This window comes from Lagopus leucura, unplaced genomic scaffold (assembly GCF_019238085.1).
Source record: "Lagopus leucura isolate 7727_CA_CO unplaced genomic scaffold, USGS_WTPT01 Super-Scaffold_741, whole genome shotgun sequence".
Taxonomy (NCBI): Eukaryota; Metazoa; Chordata; class Aves; order Galliformes; family Phasianidae; genus Lagopus; species Lagopus leucura.
Window position 1 is genome coordinate 2,109,908 of NW_024962256.1, and position 14,790 is coordinate 2,124,697.

Below are 14,790 nucleotides of genomic sequence, written 5' to 3' on the forward strand. Positions count from 1 at the left end.
CCCTGCCCACAGGAATGAGCACATTGACTCATGGGACACCTGAGTGATAATTTCAAGAATCATGCAGTCCTGCATCACGTGTACCAGGAACAGGACACAGGGGGGGCAACAGAACAGTAGATAAACTGTCTGGTTCCTGCAGCAGACGTATCACAGCTGAGAGAGACAGAGCAATACGAAAATGAGTGAATAAGACAGGAGAGTGAGAGGGCAGAACCTGGGGAAATAAGCGTGAGAGAGCTAGAAGGGTCAAAAGTCTCTGAGACACAAGAGGAACAGAAGAGAAAAGAGGTAAGGATGAAAGAACTGCTTGTGAATTCTAAGAGAGAAGGATTTCAGGCCTATTTCAGCAGCAGCAATTCTGCTGTAGCTGCATCCGCCTGCTGGAAGGTAAGAGTCTTAGCTAATTGCCTGCACAGAACCTCAAACCTCTGCTCCTTTTATAACACAGAGTCTTACTCATTAATTACAGAACAAGCTAAGACACTGTTCATCCTTCAGGGCTCATAGGGTGCAATCTGCAGCCAACACATCCATGTTAAGAGAAAAATAAAACATCCAGTAAAGGATAATCAGGCTAACAGAAAAACACCGCAGCCTCTTTGCTGATTCTTAACTGTAGGATCATTAGTTGCCTCAGGTCAGATCCCAGCCTCCTTGCTTCTCACCTGGCTGTGGAGTTGCCAAGTCCAGTAGTCCTCTTCTGCACATCTCCGATCAAAAATGGACTTGTAATCAATTTTCACCAGCTGCCACTCTGAGCGGTGACTGAAATGTCCAAACACTCTACAGAATACAGCAGAAAGTGCATACAGTAAAAGGTAACACCACGTGGAGTATTGTAGTTACAGCAGAGATTATTTTCTAGTAGAGATTAATTGCTGCAGGATTCTCAGTCCTATTAGTTTTCACTTCCCTGACACAGTGGAATTGAGACTTAGACTCCTAAGTACCTACAAACCTCCTACAATGCACACAGCTTTTATTCTGTGAATTAATAATCCTCCCAGTAGCGCCACTGTGCAAACTGACCAGAGAAGACCTGACATGGGGATGGAAATAGTTATACCTACAAGAGTTTGTTATCTTTAATTATGAGCTTTGGGAATCATTTCCACAAGAATTAAAATCAGAACCTGAAGGTACTGTTCTCCATACATCTCTATTAGCTCAGGTTAGTTTTCAAACCAGATTTTCTGTTTATTACAGGTCAGTTCATTTTTTATAGGCAGAAAACTAACTTTCTTCTTCCTTTTACTAACCTGATATCAAGTAAAATGTCACAGTTTCTGGCAGAGTGAATCTAGATTTATGCACAATGCAGTTCTCAGCATACCACATTGAAACTAATCACAATTTTTTGTGAGCCAGCCCCCAGGCAACATTTTGTCATTCACTCTTACAAAAAATGTCTTCATTTTTCTGTTCCTCGGTTAAAAATACAAAGTAGTAGCAAAACCACAGCTATAAAATACTTCATCATTTTTCTTTTAAATATTCATCTGTCAAGAGTAACTCTTCTTTAAATCACATTCCATTTGAGGAGTTGAGTTTCAGGCTGGTAAACTAAATGATGTGCTTGCAGCTTGCAAGGAATCTTACTGTCATTCTTTCAATAATATCACAAATAAGCATTGATGATTTAGCAACAGAAGACTGCGTGGTTCTGGTTTCAGTTGGAACTCGGTTTGTTCACCAACCAGAAACTCTGCTGTGAACAATCCTCATAAGGTTATCATGTTGTTGCTCCTGCTAATGTTAGCATGATGGCATGCTCACTTACGTCATGATAAGAGTTTCCTCTCCAGGTTCCCCTAAAATTCCATCTACAAACAGTGGGAGTGATGTGAAACTGTACTTGCTCCAGGATTTCCCTTCATCAAAACTTAACCTGATAGAGAAAGCAGAATTAATATCTTCTTTCCTTATTCTCTCACTGTAATTGGGGGGATACTACAGCTGCTATGGAGAAGTAGAAGGTAGATTCTGTTCTTGAATATTGCATTTTTAGCCCTTGGAATATCTAATTTTGGTGGCAGCGTTATAAATCAGAGCATTGATAAGCTTTCTGGCACTATACTGCTCAGCCAAGGCCAGTACTTAAGTGGGAGAAACTAATAAAGATACCTAAGAGATTGAAACTTAAAGAACAAAATGTAGCCCAGCACTGTGATTTTATTTAAAATACACAAATAATTTTGAGAAACTTAATATTCGGTCCCCAACCGAAGACATTTTAAGGCAGTGTGATTTTCAGATCACAAGAGCTTTGCCTCTTCTAACCAGCAGTTTTTCACTGTAGTAGGTCTAAGCAAAATCTTGGAACTATTTCTCATTACTTGGGTCTGGGTGGTTTAGATACCCATATGACTCTTGCTGCAGTGGCAGTAAATCAATGCAAAACAGCATAAAACTATATTCTACCTACCACATAAATTCAGGGATGCTAACTAGAAGAGACAATTTTGTCTTACTGGCTACAAAACCATGATGCTTTTCAACAAAATTCTTGCTCAGAAGTGCTGTCTGCAACGCAGAAGACAATTTCATCAATAATTTTGAAAACTATGAGTACTTGGGCAACTCAGTAAGAGGCAAAGGCTATAATCCAAACTGTATATTATATAAATAACCAAACTCAAGAAGCCAGGTCTTAGTCAATGAGGAATTATGTTGGTGGTGTTGATGGTATCTAAGATCTGGCCAAGTTGAAGCCATCTAAGCTGCAGTTGCCAGGATTTCTTTGCTTTATCTGAGTTCACATTTGTCAGTTTCTGAAGTGATATTTTCTAGAAAACAGTGGCTTCAGCTTGATTTCTTACTTCCTGACATTTGAAAGGAAGAGTATCAGACTATCACATTTAGGACAATCAGAGTCATTACCAGAGATGTCTGATAGGCAGAGATGTGTGTTTTATGGCAACCAGTACTCCTCCTTGATCCAGGTACAGAACACTGTGCTCTTCCTCAAAGATCTGAGAAAAAAAAAGCATATATTTAGATCTATTTTCTTTAGTATAAAGAAAATGTCATCGTTTTTTAAATATGATCACAAAAGATGGTAAGTACTTACTAAAGATGTTACTGAATGGAGTAAGGCAACGTGTATAGAGAGTTTCTGTTTTTTTATATCTGCCCTTCTGCTCCCACCAGGCCCCCCCCCCCCCCCCCACTAGGTTCTTGAGAAGCATCTCTGCTTAGCAGAAAGTTAGAAACACTAATTTTTGCAAGGACCAACAATTTTCCTCCTTTCGATAACAGATCATTGTTCAAAGAAGAACATATTGTGCTTGTACGTATCTAGCCATAGTACATGAAAGTGAGGGAGAAAGGAAATGAAGATTGCTCACTGTAAAGAAAAAAAATTAATTTCCTGGATTATCAAATATGTAAACAGCTATTTTTTTTTTTTTTTTTTTTTTTTTTTTCATTGTCTTTATGCAAACATCTGCTCTCATGCTCTCAAATTTTCGCAGCAGCATGGTGAGTCTGGGAAAGTGACTTCTGGTTTCTGTAACACAATATGCCATCTATGAAATGGGAATAATATAACTTACTTTTTTTTGCAGATAAACACGCAGCAGGGTAGCAATGTTTTGTTATCAGGTGGGATTCCACTAAATATTATTATCATTTAACTTTATCCAGTCCCATGCACAGTGAGGGAGAAGTAGAACACTGTAACTGTTAATTCTTGGGAAAGTATAATAATGGATGAAAAGAAAGAATCCTTTGTGCTAGAGGGTTAAACTGAAGCCAAACTGAATAGAATTATAAAAATAATTTTCTGTTATATGATGCATAATGACACACACAATATTTTTCTTTGGGCACTTCTGTACCTCTCAGCAGGGAAAAGAAACATTCCCTTTTGTGTAGATTTGCAAAAAGCTATTTTGAATCAAAAGAAAAAAAAATGAAACATTTTTAATATATCTCTTTGACAGTTCCCTACAATTACTCTTAAATCCTGTGATTCTGTCACATACCTGTCTCCATGTGTTTCCAGCATCAGAAGAAACAAACATACTGATATCATTGTCTGATAGTTCAGGGCCTATATTACCTGTAAGTAGAACATTAGTGAAGAAAAATTTAAGAAACAGCAGAATTAGCAAATCAGAGAATTAAACATATTCATTAGTCTTTTGTAATTATGTAATTTTTAGTCTTGGAAGGAAAAATAAAAGAAAGAGAGAGAATTTCAGTTTGAAGAAAATACATGTCAAAAAAAACCCCAAAAAAACAACAAGGAAAAAACTAACACTGTTTACAGATCTATGCACCCTGTGCATAAAAGAAATTCCCTGTTTTGAATCTAATATTCTTGGTAGTATAAGGTTAGACATCATCTCCTCAGTCCTGAAAGTAAGCTTCTGTAAAAATCAGATGATATATTGAAGGTCCATGAAGACTTCTGACAGCCTGCCCTGCTGGTAGTGTGACACCCCACAGACCACTCCATACCCATATTCCATATCCATCACACATTCAGGATTTCCTCAGTGTTTGCACATCAAATACAGGCACTCTTTAAATGTTTCATACCTGAAGCAACAATAATGCTGGGGGCAGTGTCTCTGCTGGCAATGTTTCCTGAGGTATAGGGATTCTCTGAGACCTTCAGGTGAAGATGAAGGGAGCAATAGGGCTATGGAGAAAGGAGAGATTAAAGTGAAAAAGCAGACACAACACAAAGCATATGCTCCCATTTCTACAGGCCTTTGTGCATAGGATATTGTATGGGCATAGGATATCAACAGTTACTATTAAGATAGCCAAATACTATTTCCTAACTACTGTATCAAGCTACCCTCTGAAAGACAAGGCCACTGCTCTGCTTGTCTTGTGAGATTTTTGCTGTCCTTTCCCAATGCAAACCTTTCCCACTGGGAAACTGATTCTTTAGACTGAAACTCTCACAAAGATGAGATCTTCGAGGCTGTACTCACAAAGGATGCAATGAAAACTGCAAGGGCAGGTAATGGTAAGCAGTACCTCGCTCCTCCAACTGTTGGCTGTCATGAGAAGCAAGCAAGGTTACAAATATGCTGAAGCGACTCACCAGGCAGCAGTGCTCAAGCTATCTCTGCAATATTGCCCTGTCAGCGTGGTGCTGAGTCACCACTTGTAAGCCATAAGAAACAACTTCATTCAGGGAGTGTCAGACCATGTCTTGACCCTGAATACTTCTGACACATGGCTCTGTTCTGCACTGCACTAGAAAGAAATATCAGAACTTGAAATTGTCAGTTTAACAGTTATTTCATAAAATATTTCATCACCCCATCTTTATGTGACCTTTGAGATTTCAATACAAGTACATCTGTACAAACCTTACCTATTTGTTATTGATTTTGTATCTCAGGTACTCAAATCAAACAGGAATGGTACAGAATAAATCAGCGGAGCAAGGAGATAAGATGGACAAACAGGCAGATTCCCAAAGTTGCCATTATGACCTCTCCAAATCTACAGTGAAATAATTTTTGAAAAAATCTGATTTTTTTGCTTTTTCTTAGTTTTTTGTTTTTGTTTTTTTTTTTCAGCCTTTTTGTTTCCAAACCTCAGGAAACAGGCTAACGGAAAGGAAAGGGAAAAATACTGGCAAGGAAAGCTGAAGCAAGCTCACCAAATTGAGGGGGACATCAGACAGTATGGGAATGCAAACACAGCAAAACATATGCTTCAGCTAGCATGGCTTCCAGACAAGCAGGATGCTATGCAGAAAGCCCTGTAGGCTTCAGGGAGGCAGGTCTCTCTTTTACATTGTTTACCTAAATGCTAGGTGTCCAGCCTCATAAATTTTGTAGGCTTCCTCTGCAGTCACTGGAAGACGACCACTGATATATCCCATCTCCAGGTAGGAGAAAATGAGTATCATGCTGTGGGTAAGGATAACCACAAAAAGCAGTTTTGGGATGTGTGGGTTTTTTTGTTTTTGTTTTTGTTTTCAAAGGTGAATGAGGATGGTAAGGATTGACGGATCTCTGTTGTGTATGAGAGACAGGAAAAAGGAACGCAGGGTGGTGCAGAAGGGAGCACAGCCTGCCAAGTGGAATGCACTGAGAAGTTAACTCCAAGTGACAGCCTTGCAACGACAGCTGCTGGAGCAGCCTGGGGCATGGAGAGGGAGTGGGAACCAAATCAAGCTGACGCACATTCAGAAGTGGGAAAGCATTAGGAGGGAATGAATTCTTCCCTTTTATTAGTCTAGATACAGAACATATTTTTAAAACTAATGTGCTGCAAGTCCACCTCAGCATTTTCAAGACAATAGCTAATAGCAGCAATTCAGCCAATTCCCCCAGTCTGACAGAAATTTGATCTTGTTAGACTCAGATTTTTGTATTACCAGAAATTTTCTCTCAAATTTGTAGCACTTCACACATACAGTAGACAGAAGTGGAATATATACATCAAATATTAAGTAGAACATAAAAATCACAGAATGGCTTAGATTGGAAAATATCTTAATGATTATCCAAGTCCCCATCATCTATTTCCAACTCCCAAGACTAAAAGCTAGAACATCCAAGAGGAGAGAGTGCTTCTAGTAGCATGACTTTTTACTGGTCAGAGTGCAGCGCTGGGTAGAGACTCAAGTGACAACTAGCTGCACTGTTAAAAACAACTTTTCCTTTCCAGACAAACACTTTATATGTATAAAATCCATTCTATCTTGCAAGGAGGCCCAAAAGAATTCCCCATACCAATCATGTTCCATAGAGAAGATAGCACTCCTTGTATGTCTGTACTGATAGCCCCTGGTCAGGAGTGGGGCCGAGTACTGCAACACAAGGATAATGCTAGACAATATCTAGAAACCTAGAGGCAGTCACAGTATTTGCACACCTGCAGTTGCAAGGAGCAATTAAAAGAGAAAGCACTTCCATAAGGGATACTCAGAACACCTCACTTAGATGTTTAAATGACTCTGTGGCAGATGGTGTGAATGCCTTCCCACTTATGAAAAATGGGTCGTTGTTCTGAAATCCTTATAATCCGTACAGACAAGACAACCAAAACTAAAGAGGGAATAAACAGATGTCTGAGGAAGAAAGGCACATAGAAAATAAATGACTTGCTCAAGGTCAGATAGAAAATTGGAGATAGACCTAAAAATTGAATCAAGATTCTCCTAAGATTCAGCCCAGTGTTTTAACCACAAGGCCATACTCAAAAGCTAATTGGATAACTCTCCTAGACAGTTGCCCATAACGTGCAAGGTAGAATTACTCCTCAGTTAACTACTTCACAGCATAAGAATCAAACAAAATCAGCATCTTTGGGATGTAATAACTTGGCAGTTATTTTATGAAGATTAAATGTATTCAGCCTAGAAAGTAAGTGGTACAAACAAGAAAAATAAACTTCAGGCTCAGGGGGAATTTCATTGCATTCCTCCATCCTCATTATTCAGACCAACCTCATAAAGAAACACAAATAAATTCTTTGACATGCTTTGAAAAGAGCCCTTGTGCTTACTGTCAGTAGAGGAATAGCTCTGTCTGGTTTCTGTTGTGTTTCAACCAGATTCCCTCTTAACCTCTTTAGCTGCCAACTTAGCTTCTACATACTTATTTCTGCGTTAACACTCCCTTAATTTAGGCTGAGGTTTTAAGAACAGATGTATACAGGATAACATTCTGCTCTCAGGCTGAGACCATCCAGTAACTCTGGGAAAGGGCAGATCCCATTCTGCCAGTAGCTGAGATGTACATCTCTGAACACTGTGTTCCAAGCTGTAGCTAGGAACAATTATTCTGAAAGCTGTCAGTGTGAAAGCGTTACTATCTATCCTGAAGTAATGATGGAAGCTAAGCCAGACTTACAAGACACTATTAGGAATTCACTTGTCTATACCATAGGATCAAGAAAGATCATGGCAAGGAACCGAAATATCTGGAGGGAAAAGGACCAACTGATACAAGGAAATGAAACTGCAGATGATGCAGATGTAGAGAGAGTGGGGCTTCAGAAGTGAGACGAGCTTGTGAATTGTTTAAGTACTATAACTATGTCATATAGATGAGGAACAGAATTGCCTCAGCAGAAGACAATATATTTTCTCAATGGTTTTCCAGAGCAAAACCCCTGTATGGATACCAGACTTATTTCCAGGCATTTACAACTTCTAGATCATCTATCATCTATAGATTCATCTATCTCCTTTCTTGCAAATTTAGAAGACAACCATCTGAGATCCTTTATTCCCAGCTGATAATTCTACTCTGCTACCATTCCACTAGTCTGTGGGAACCCACCTAAGCACAAAGGAGGCACTGGCAAGATAATGAAAGAGGTCTCTTGTCTATTTCTAACTGAAATCAAAGGGAGAGAAAAAAAAACAAACACATGGGTAAACACTGGGCCTTATCACAGGGATGAGACTTCTTTGGGAATAACAAACCCTCAGCTACACAGTTTAAGTCCATTGAGGATTTGCCTCTTCATGGAAAAAGAATAGAGTTTACTTTGATTATTCCACTGCCTGCATGTTTTTCTTATTCCTCTTGTGTCTCTCTAGTCTCCTAAATATTACACTACCAACATGAAAATCTTGGGATTCTGACAAAACTGTCAATAATCTGAAAAAGTCACATTTATTTCACAAAATATGTTCACTTGAGTTAAAACTAAGTTACAATCTATTTAAAAGACAAAGGTTTCTACACATACTCCCTTGCAAAAATTAAATTGTTTTATGTCTACGTAGTTCAGTAAATGCCATCTTTTAAGTTTTCATCTCACTGAAAGGTTTAATTTAAAAATGCCCCTAGACACATTTTTTAAAAAAGTTGGAAGAAGAAAACAAACCCAAGCAAGTTTAGTCACATTCTGAGATAACTTTGTTTCTTGGCCACCAGTTCACCCCTATTTATTTTGTTCCAAATCAGAGAGAAAATTAAAGGCTTGAATTTTTGCTCTATCAAAAAGATCAATTATTTAAACAGCTTCAAATATCAGGTTAGTTACAGCAATAATATATAGGTTTCAGTTCAGAGATTGGCACAGTATTCAGCTACATACCAGAATAAATAAAAGGCAAAGCTGATACTAACTTACAGCCTCAACGTGAAAAACATCACTTTTTTTTCTTTCAATAGAAAATAGCATGCAGGAAGAGCACAACAAGGAGGAAGAGCAGTCTAAGTAATGACCATGGAACTATGTTAGATTTTTTTTTTTTTTTTTACTATAAAAATTCTTGAAAATCTCCAAGACTGCAGTTCAGAGTATTATTCCGCTACAGAATAAGCTGAGAAGTATGTGGAGATCAGGCTAAGCTATCTGATTTGACATAGAGCTCCAATTCTATCCACTCAGTGTTTCACTTTCTATTTTAGAAATCCTTTGCATATAATGACTATTAAAGATTTATCTATATGTTGACCTATATCAATTAATACAGACAGATATATTAAACGCACAGCTATTCGTACATTTGTGTGAATATGTCAATTCTAACTTTTGATCTCAAAATTAAAATACCAATAGAGGGCCAATAAAATGGCGTGAAAAAAAAACAGTTCTCTTTCTACTTGAGCCTGTCTCAAGTTGTCAGGGCTCTTGAAAGTTCTGCAGTACAATAGCTCACTCCTCCCATCTAGTGTCCAGAGAACCAACTGCTCAAAAACAGCATCCAGCTTCTCATGCTGTTTAGCAGGAGACAATCAGTTGTGCAGAAGGAAGCAGATCTATGATGCTTCATTTTGTTCCAGAAATTAGATTAACCTAAATTAAATTACAATGCCAACTACACCATCTGGCCGACCAAGCCTGATGTACCACAGTTTTAAAACTCAATGCTCCTTCCATGAGCTACGCTGCACGGGGAGAGAGGTCCTCCCCTATGTTACCTGGCAGAAAAAGACTGTTCTGGGTTCTTAGTACACCTCAAATCCCCCCAGATACTTACCAGGAGACAGTGAACAGGGTTTCCTTTCAGATCAGTGTCTGGAGCCTGCAACAAATTCCAGTCTCTCCCTTTATTGTAGGTGATGAAAGTTTTCACTTGGTTGTCAATCTTCTTGTTAGCCAAGAACATTCCCTTTATCCCTGCTACCTAGGAAAAATTGACATGGCTGAAAAATAGATCAAGTCCATACAGTTTCTCTGAATGCGACTTTCCTGCCCTGTTAAACCCAACAAATATCTTGTGGTTGTATGAATGCGATAGATGTTGTGGCAAGAAATGCCAAGGAGCATCATATGTGAAGAAATGCAAGTGGAAGAAAAAGCCAGAAGCAGCATAAGAATATGGTAAGACATCAACAGAGTTAACTGTAAAGTGACAGCTGTTCAACTGGATAGATATCCTTTCCCCTGAAAGTTTAAATATACACAGGGAAATTATTTCTCTCTTGCATGCAGTAGCAGGAAACAGCAGCAGAGACCTTGCAGAGAAAATGACAACATGCACACACATTTGTTGTTTAGTGCTTCTGTTCTCACACAGTCTGCTTAAGACATTTTATCTAAGGATCTCTGTGCACTCTACAATTATCAGTGTTTCAATAGAGTAAGTTGGGGTATCACAGAATGGCCAGGGTTGGAAGGGACCTCAAAGATAGTGAATCTCCAAATACTCCTGCCACACGCAGGGACAGCAACCCTTTCCATTTAATCCTAGACCAGGTTGCCCAGGGCCCCATCCAATCTGGCTTTGAACACCTCCAGGGACGGGGCATCCTCAACCTCTCTGGGCAGCCTGTTCCAGCACCTCACCACTCCCTCTGTAAAGAAATTAACAGGTAGCTGGATAGGACCAGCTTTGTTTTCAGAAGAAACTGAAGCACCAGTGACTCAAAAAGGCCTCCCTATGCTAGTTATAGAACGAGATTCTCATCTTTTTATTCTTCCCAGCATTTTATTCAACAGCTTTACTCCATTGGTCTGCAGGAAAATTTTGGAAAGATGCTATGCTGACGAACTCAAATTGGAATTGAACCAAGAGTGCCTTAGTAGGAAGAAAAAAAGTCAACCTCAAACCACAACTCACATTGCAGAATGTTCCCAACTTCTTAGCACATTGAAAATCAATAGCCCAGTAGCTATTGCTGCTTGCAAATGAATTTGTTAGGCTGTCATTCTGTAATCTGAGTGCTACAATTAGAAGCAAAGGGAAATCGGGAGAAGGTGAGGGGAAACTCAGAAACTTCTTGTTTTTCATCAAATCTGTTCAATCATACACTCCATCTTTTCTTCTTCTGCAAAAGTGGTGCACGGAATCATCAATCAAGCCTTTTTGCTGACAGAGATTATTACATAAATAGCATCATGTGGCAAATGGTTACTCAGCAAATTCAAAATTTGTTCCAGCTCAACTGATTTAATTACATGGGTATATTTGGATGCTACTATTCCCAGTCAATAGGACCTTACTGCACTTCTAGTCACATGCCATGGGACTACTACTGTATAGTCCACTGGTACAGTACAGTGGTGTACTTATTCATTCTGAATAGTACTTTCATCCCTGAGTAATGACACTGAATTTTATGTTGATAAAAACTTAGATATGATTTGCTATAATGGGCAATAGCCTTTAAATTAAGTAATTTAGTTAGTTATTGTTGATTTAAATGTAAAAAAGATCATATTTTCAATGTCTGATCTGGGTTGTTTTGATGCACAAACTATTCAAGTTTTCTTTGTTCTGTAGTAGAAAGGCAGCCCAATGAGACAGGGCTTTCTCCTCTATCAGTGAAATTGTATGAATAGTCAGAGTTGGAAAAATAACATCGTTCTGGCTTTCTCACCACAGGTCAGTGCCTATAGCTCTGTTTGTACTTTTCTTTGCTGTTGTCCTGAAATAGTTGTATTATGTAGTCCCTGTGAAATGCTAGCTATAAATGATTAAAAAGCATTTTATATATGAGTTGATAAATGTGTTCTGAAATCCTATGAATTTTTCTTGTTATGATTCTACTCCTAGGCTGAAACTCAAAATGCTTTCTAGAGAAAGCAAAGTGTAAGTTTTGCTGTCAACCTGGGACAGCTCTATCTTTAAGAAACAACAACTGCACACAGTGTAAATGTTTGTGTGCTTTCTGTAGGAAGAGATGCACCTGTTGCGTATACGCATCCATGACAGACATGATGATCTTTCCATGCAGTCACAATGGAGACAGAGCTATGCAAGTAAGGGCTTGAACAGCAGTGTTCAGAAAAATAAGCACTGGGTCTGTATTCCCAGGCTTTGTAGGCAATCCCCCCCACCCTCACAAGCACTGCATGTAGATATAAATGCTGCCTATGCTTTCAGTGATGCTTACAGGCAGCATTGTCTTGATGCAGAACATTCCTGCTGAAGAGCCAAGCAGAGCAATACCGCATCATTTAGAGAAGTGCATTGATAAGAAAAAAGAGAACCCACTGGTCAGCAACTCTCACTCTTTCCTTCTTCTAGGGTATGATCTCTAGGGCAATACCCCTGGAACTGCAGTCCAGTGTCCTATTGATGCACCAGCACTGGAAGGTGATAAGGAGAACTATTCTCATAGCCTACACAGTCCAACATGTAGAAAGCGAATTAGTGTCCCAGTGGTAGTGGCCTCCTCATCCCCTACAACATCCAGCAGCAGAACAGCCAACACCCTGAAAAAACTGTCTCCCAGTGAAAGGCTCCAGGGAGCATTCCTCCAGGAGAAAAGAAAGGAGAACACGATGAGGCACAAGGGAAGAACTTCTATTTTCTCATCAAGTCCAATGTAATTTCCCACTGAAAAGATTTATTGCTGATGTAGAACTGCATTAGGAACGTGCATACAGAAACACCTTCTCCACAACGTAACCGGTAAAATTATTTTTTAATACCTGGTAAACATAAGCATACAGACACATACACATTAAACAGGAGATTTTCTGGCATCTTCTCAAGTAATCCTTCTTTTCCATATAAACTGCTGTCACAAAAGGAGGACTCATTTTGCAATTTCTTCTCTTCCTTTTAATTTATCTATGGATTTTTTTTTTTCTTTTCTGATCTTCATCTCCATGTACCCCTGAAGCACTCATCATTTGCAATAACTCTGCTGGGAGAATCATGCTGGATGGCTTTCTGTTCCCTTCCAGCTAGAACATCAAATTGAAGTTTTGTGCCAGGTTCGGTGCCAGTCAATATTCTTTCTATCTAAATAATCAACAGATATGATGCTACAAGTCTGATTTCATCACTTTCAATCCTGGTTACTGTGTAGTGTCAGTCTAATAAAACAAAACAAAGGCTTTTCTCCCTCCACTGGGATGTAGGACCCTTTTACATAATGAAGTGAAACCACTTCTGGAGCTGACAGTAATAAGAGGTAACAGCCTTTCCATGCACTGCCAGCATTGCAGAGACATTAACAGTAAAAACTCCAAATGACTGGGAAATGACAATGCCCATCCTCCTGCAATTCACCCGAATTTATGTACAGTGCTTGGGCTCTGTCTTGACAATTCAAGGTGGTTTCCAAGTAAAGGACAGCTGAAGGCGAACTATTCAGTAGAGCTAGTATTCAGTGATGGGAAATACAGGGAGCATTTCCATTTTTAAAGGAACTCAGAACTAGTTCATAGCCTTTGTTCTAAATGGTCATAAAGACTTCTGGAAGAGATCTGGAAAGAGTAGCAAAATTAGACCCCAAAATTAGCAATGGAGCATTGAATTTCTAATCAGCTGTATCCAGAAATAAGACTGCTGTCAGGCCAAGAGAAGTACAAGAGTGTGTTACAAGTTCTATTCTCAGGATCAGTTGTCACAGAAGACAATGTAAATTAGCCTTCTTACAGGTGAGCTTAGACAGAACGTACCTGCTAGGATCAGGATAAAGAAAACATTAACATGAAGAAGGAGAGTATCCATGCTCATGGGATAGCTCAGGAGTGATTACTTAAATTTCTGTTCTCAGAATAGATCAAGCAGCAGAAGGCAACAAAGACAGCTGAAAACTACAGTCTCTAATTCCTTCTACCACAAGAGCTTAGGCTTTCAAAAATGCAATGAAAATGGCAGAATTGCAGAATGATGCTGATCACAGAGCTGGGAGCCTTATGAACCAAAGACTGGAACAATGTGGATCAGAGGCTTGATTTGTTTGTGTCAGCAGGATTTTGGCTGAGAAAGCTTCTTGTTGGAACGTAGTGAACTATTCAGCTACTTCTTCTAATGCATATCCTTCTGCATAGACACGAGATTTTCCTCACCTGAGAACCTACTGGAGAGCACAGTAATGAATTTCTTCATACTACTAGGCTGGAATTAGTTTCAACACTTGCGTAGCCTGGCTTGAACCTGCTGTGCTTGCACTGAGGTCCTCGTTTAAAAGAAGGATAAAAATGTGTTCAGCTTTGGCTCTGCTATTTTCATACATTCTATGAGACTGATGTGTAAGAACACAATGGAACTGGATGTCACATGAGTTTGTAGGTAAGAATGAAAAATTTAGAGTCATGACATACCTCATAGAGGTCAATCATCACATTCCCATCCAAACCTTGACTACTCTTGACGTTTTCCAATGCCAGGGTGAAATACACCCCTCGGGTGTCAGAGATATACAGATTGTATGTGTCGTTCTGGTTCCACTCTTGAACAGCTGCAAACACCTGACTCTCATCTGTGCTGATAACATGCATGTCCTGAGGAAAGAAAGCAAATGCATGTTACAAGAGGGAGCTCTGCTCTGTCATTCCCAAGGGCATCACGGAAACTGTGGAGAAGCAAAGGATATATTTTAGACTGGAGTTTAATTGAAAACTGTAGACAACATTTCTGTAAGCAGAGAATTCCATCCAGAAATA

General features: G+C 39.2%; 1 protein-coding gene across 1 annotated transcript in view; it reads right to left on the reverse strand.

Moving 5' to 3' along the window:
• The window catches only part of LOC122175874 (VPS10 domain-containing receptor SorCS1-like), a 268,752-nt gene that overhangs the window by 46,741 nt on the left and 207,221 nt on the right, over positions 1–14,790 (reverse strand). The window contains exons 9-15 of the mRNA XM_042863898.1: positions 14,449–14,628; positions 9,923–10,069; positions 4,549–4,651; positions 3,990–4,066; positions 2,884–2,975; positions 1,784–1,891; positions 669–786 (exon numbers count right to left, since the gene is read on the reverse strand). Of these exons, the coding sequence (XP_042719832.1) occupies positions 669–786; positions 1,784–1,891; positions 2,884–2,975; positions 3,990–4,066; positions 4,549–4,651; positions 9,923–10,069; positions 14,449–14,628 (825 nt within the window). The remainder of the gene's footprint in view (positions 1–668; positions 787–1,783; positions 1,892–2,883; positions 2,976–3,989; positions 4,067–4,548; positions 4,652–9,922; positions 10,070–14,448; positions 14,629–14,790) is intronic.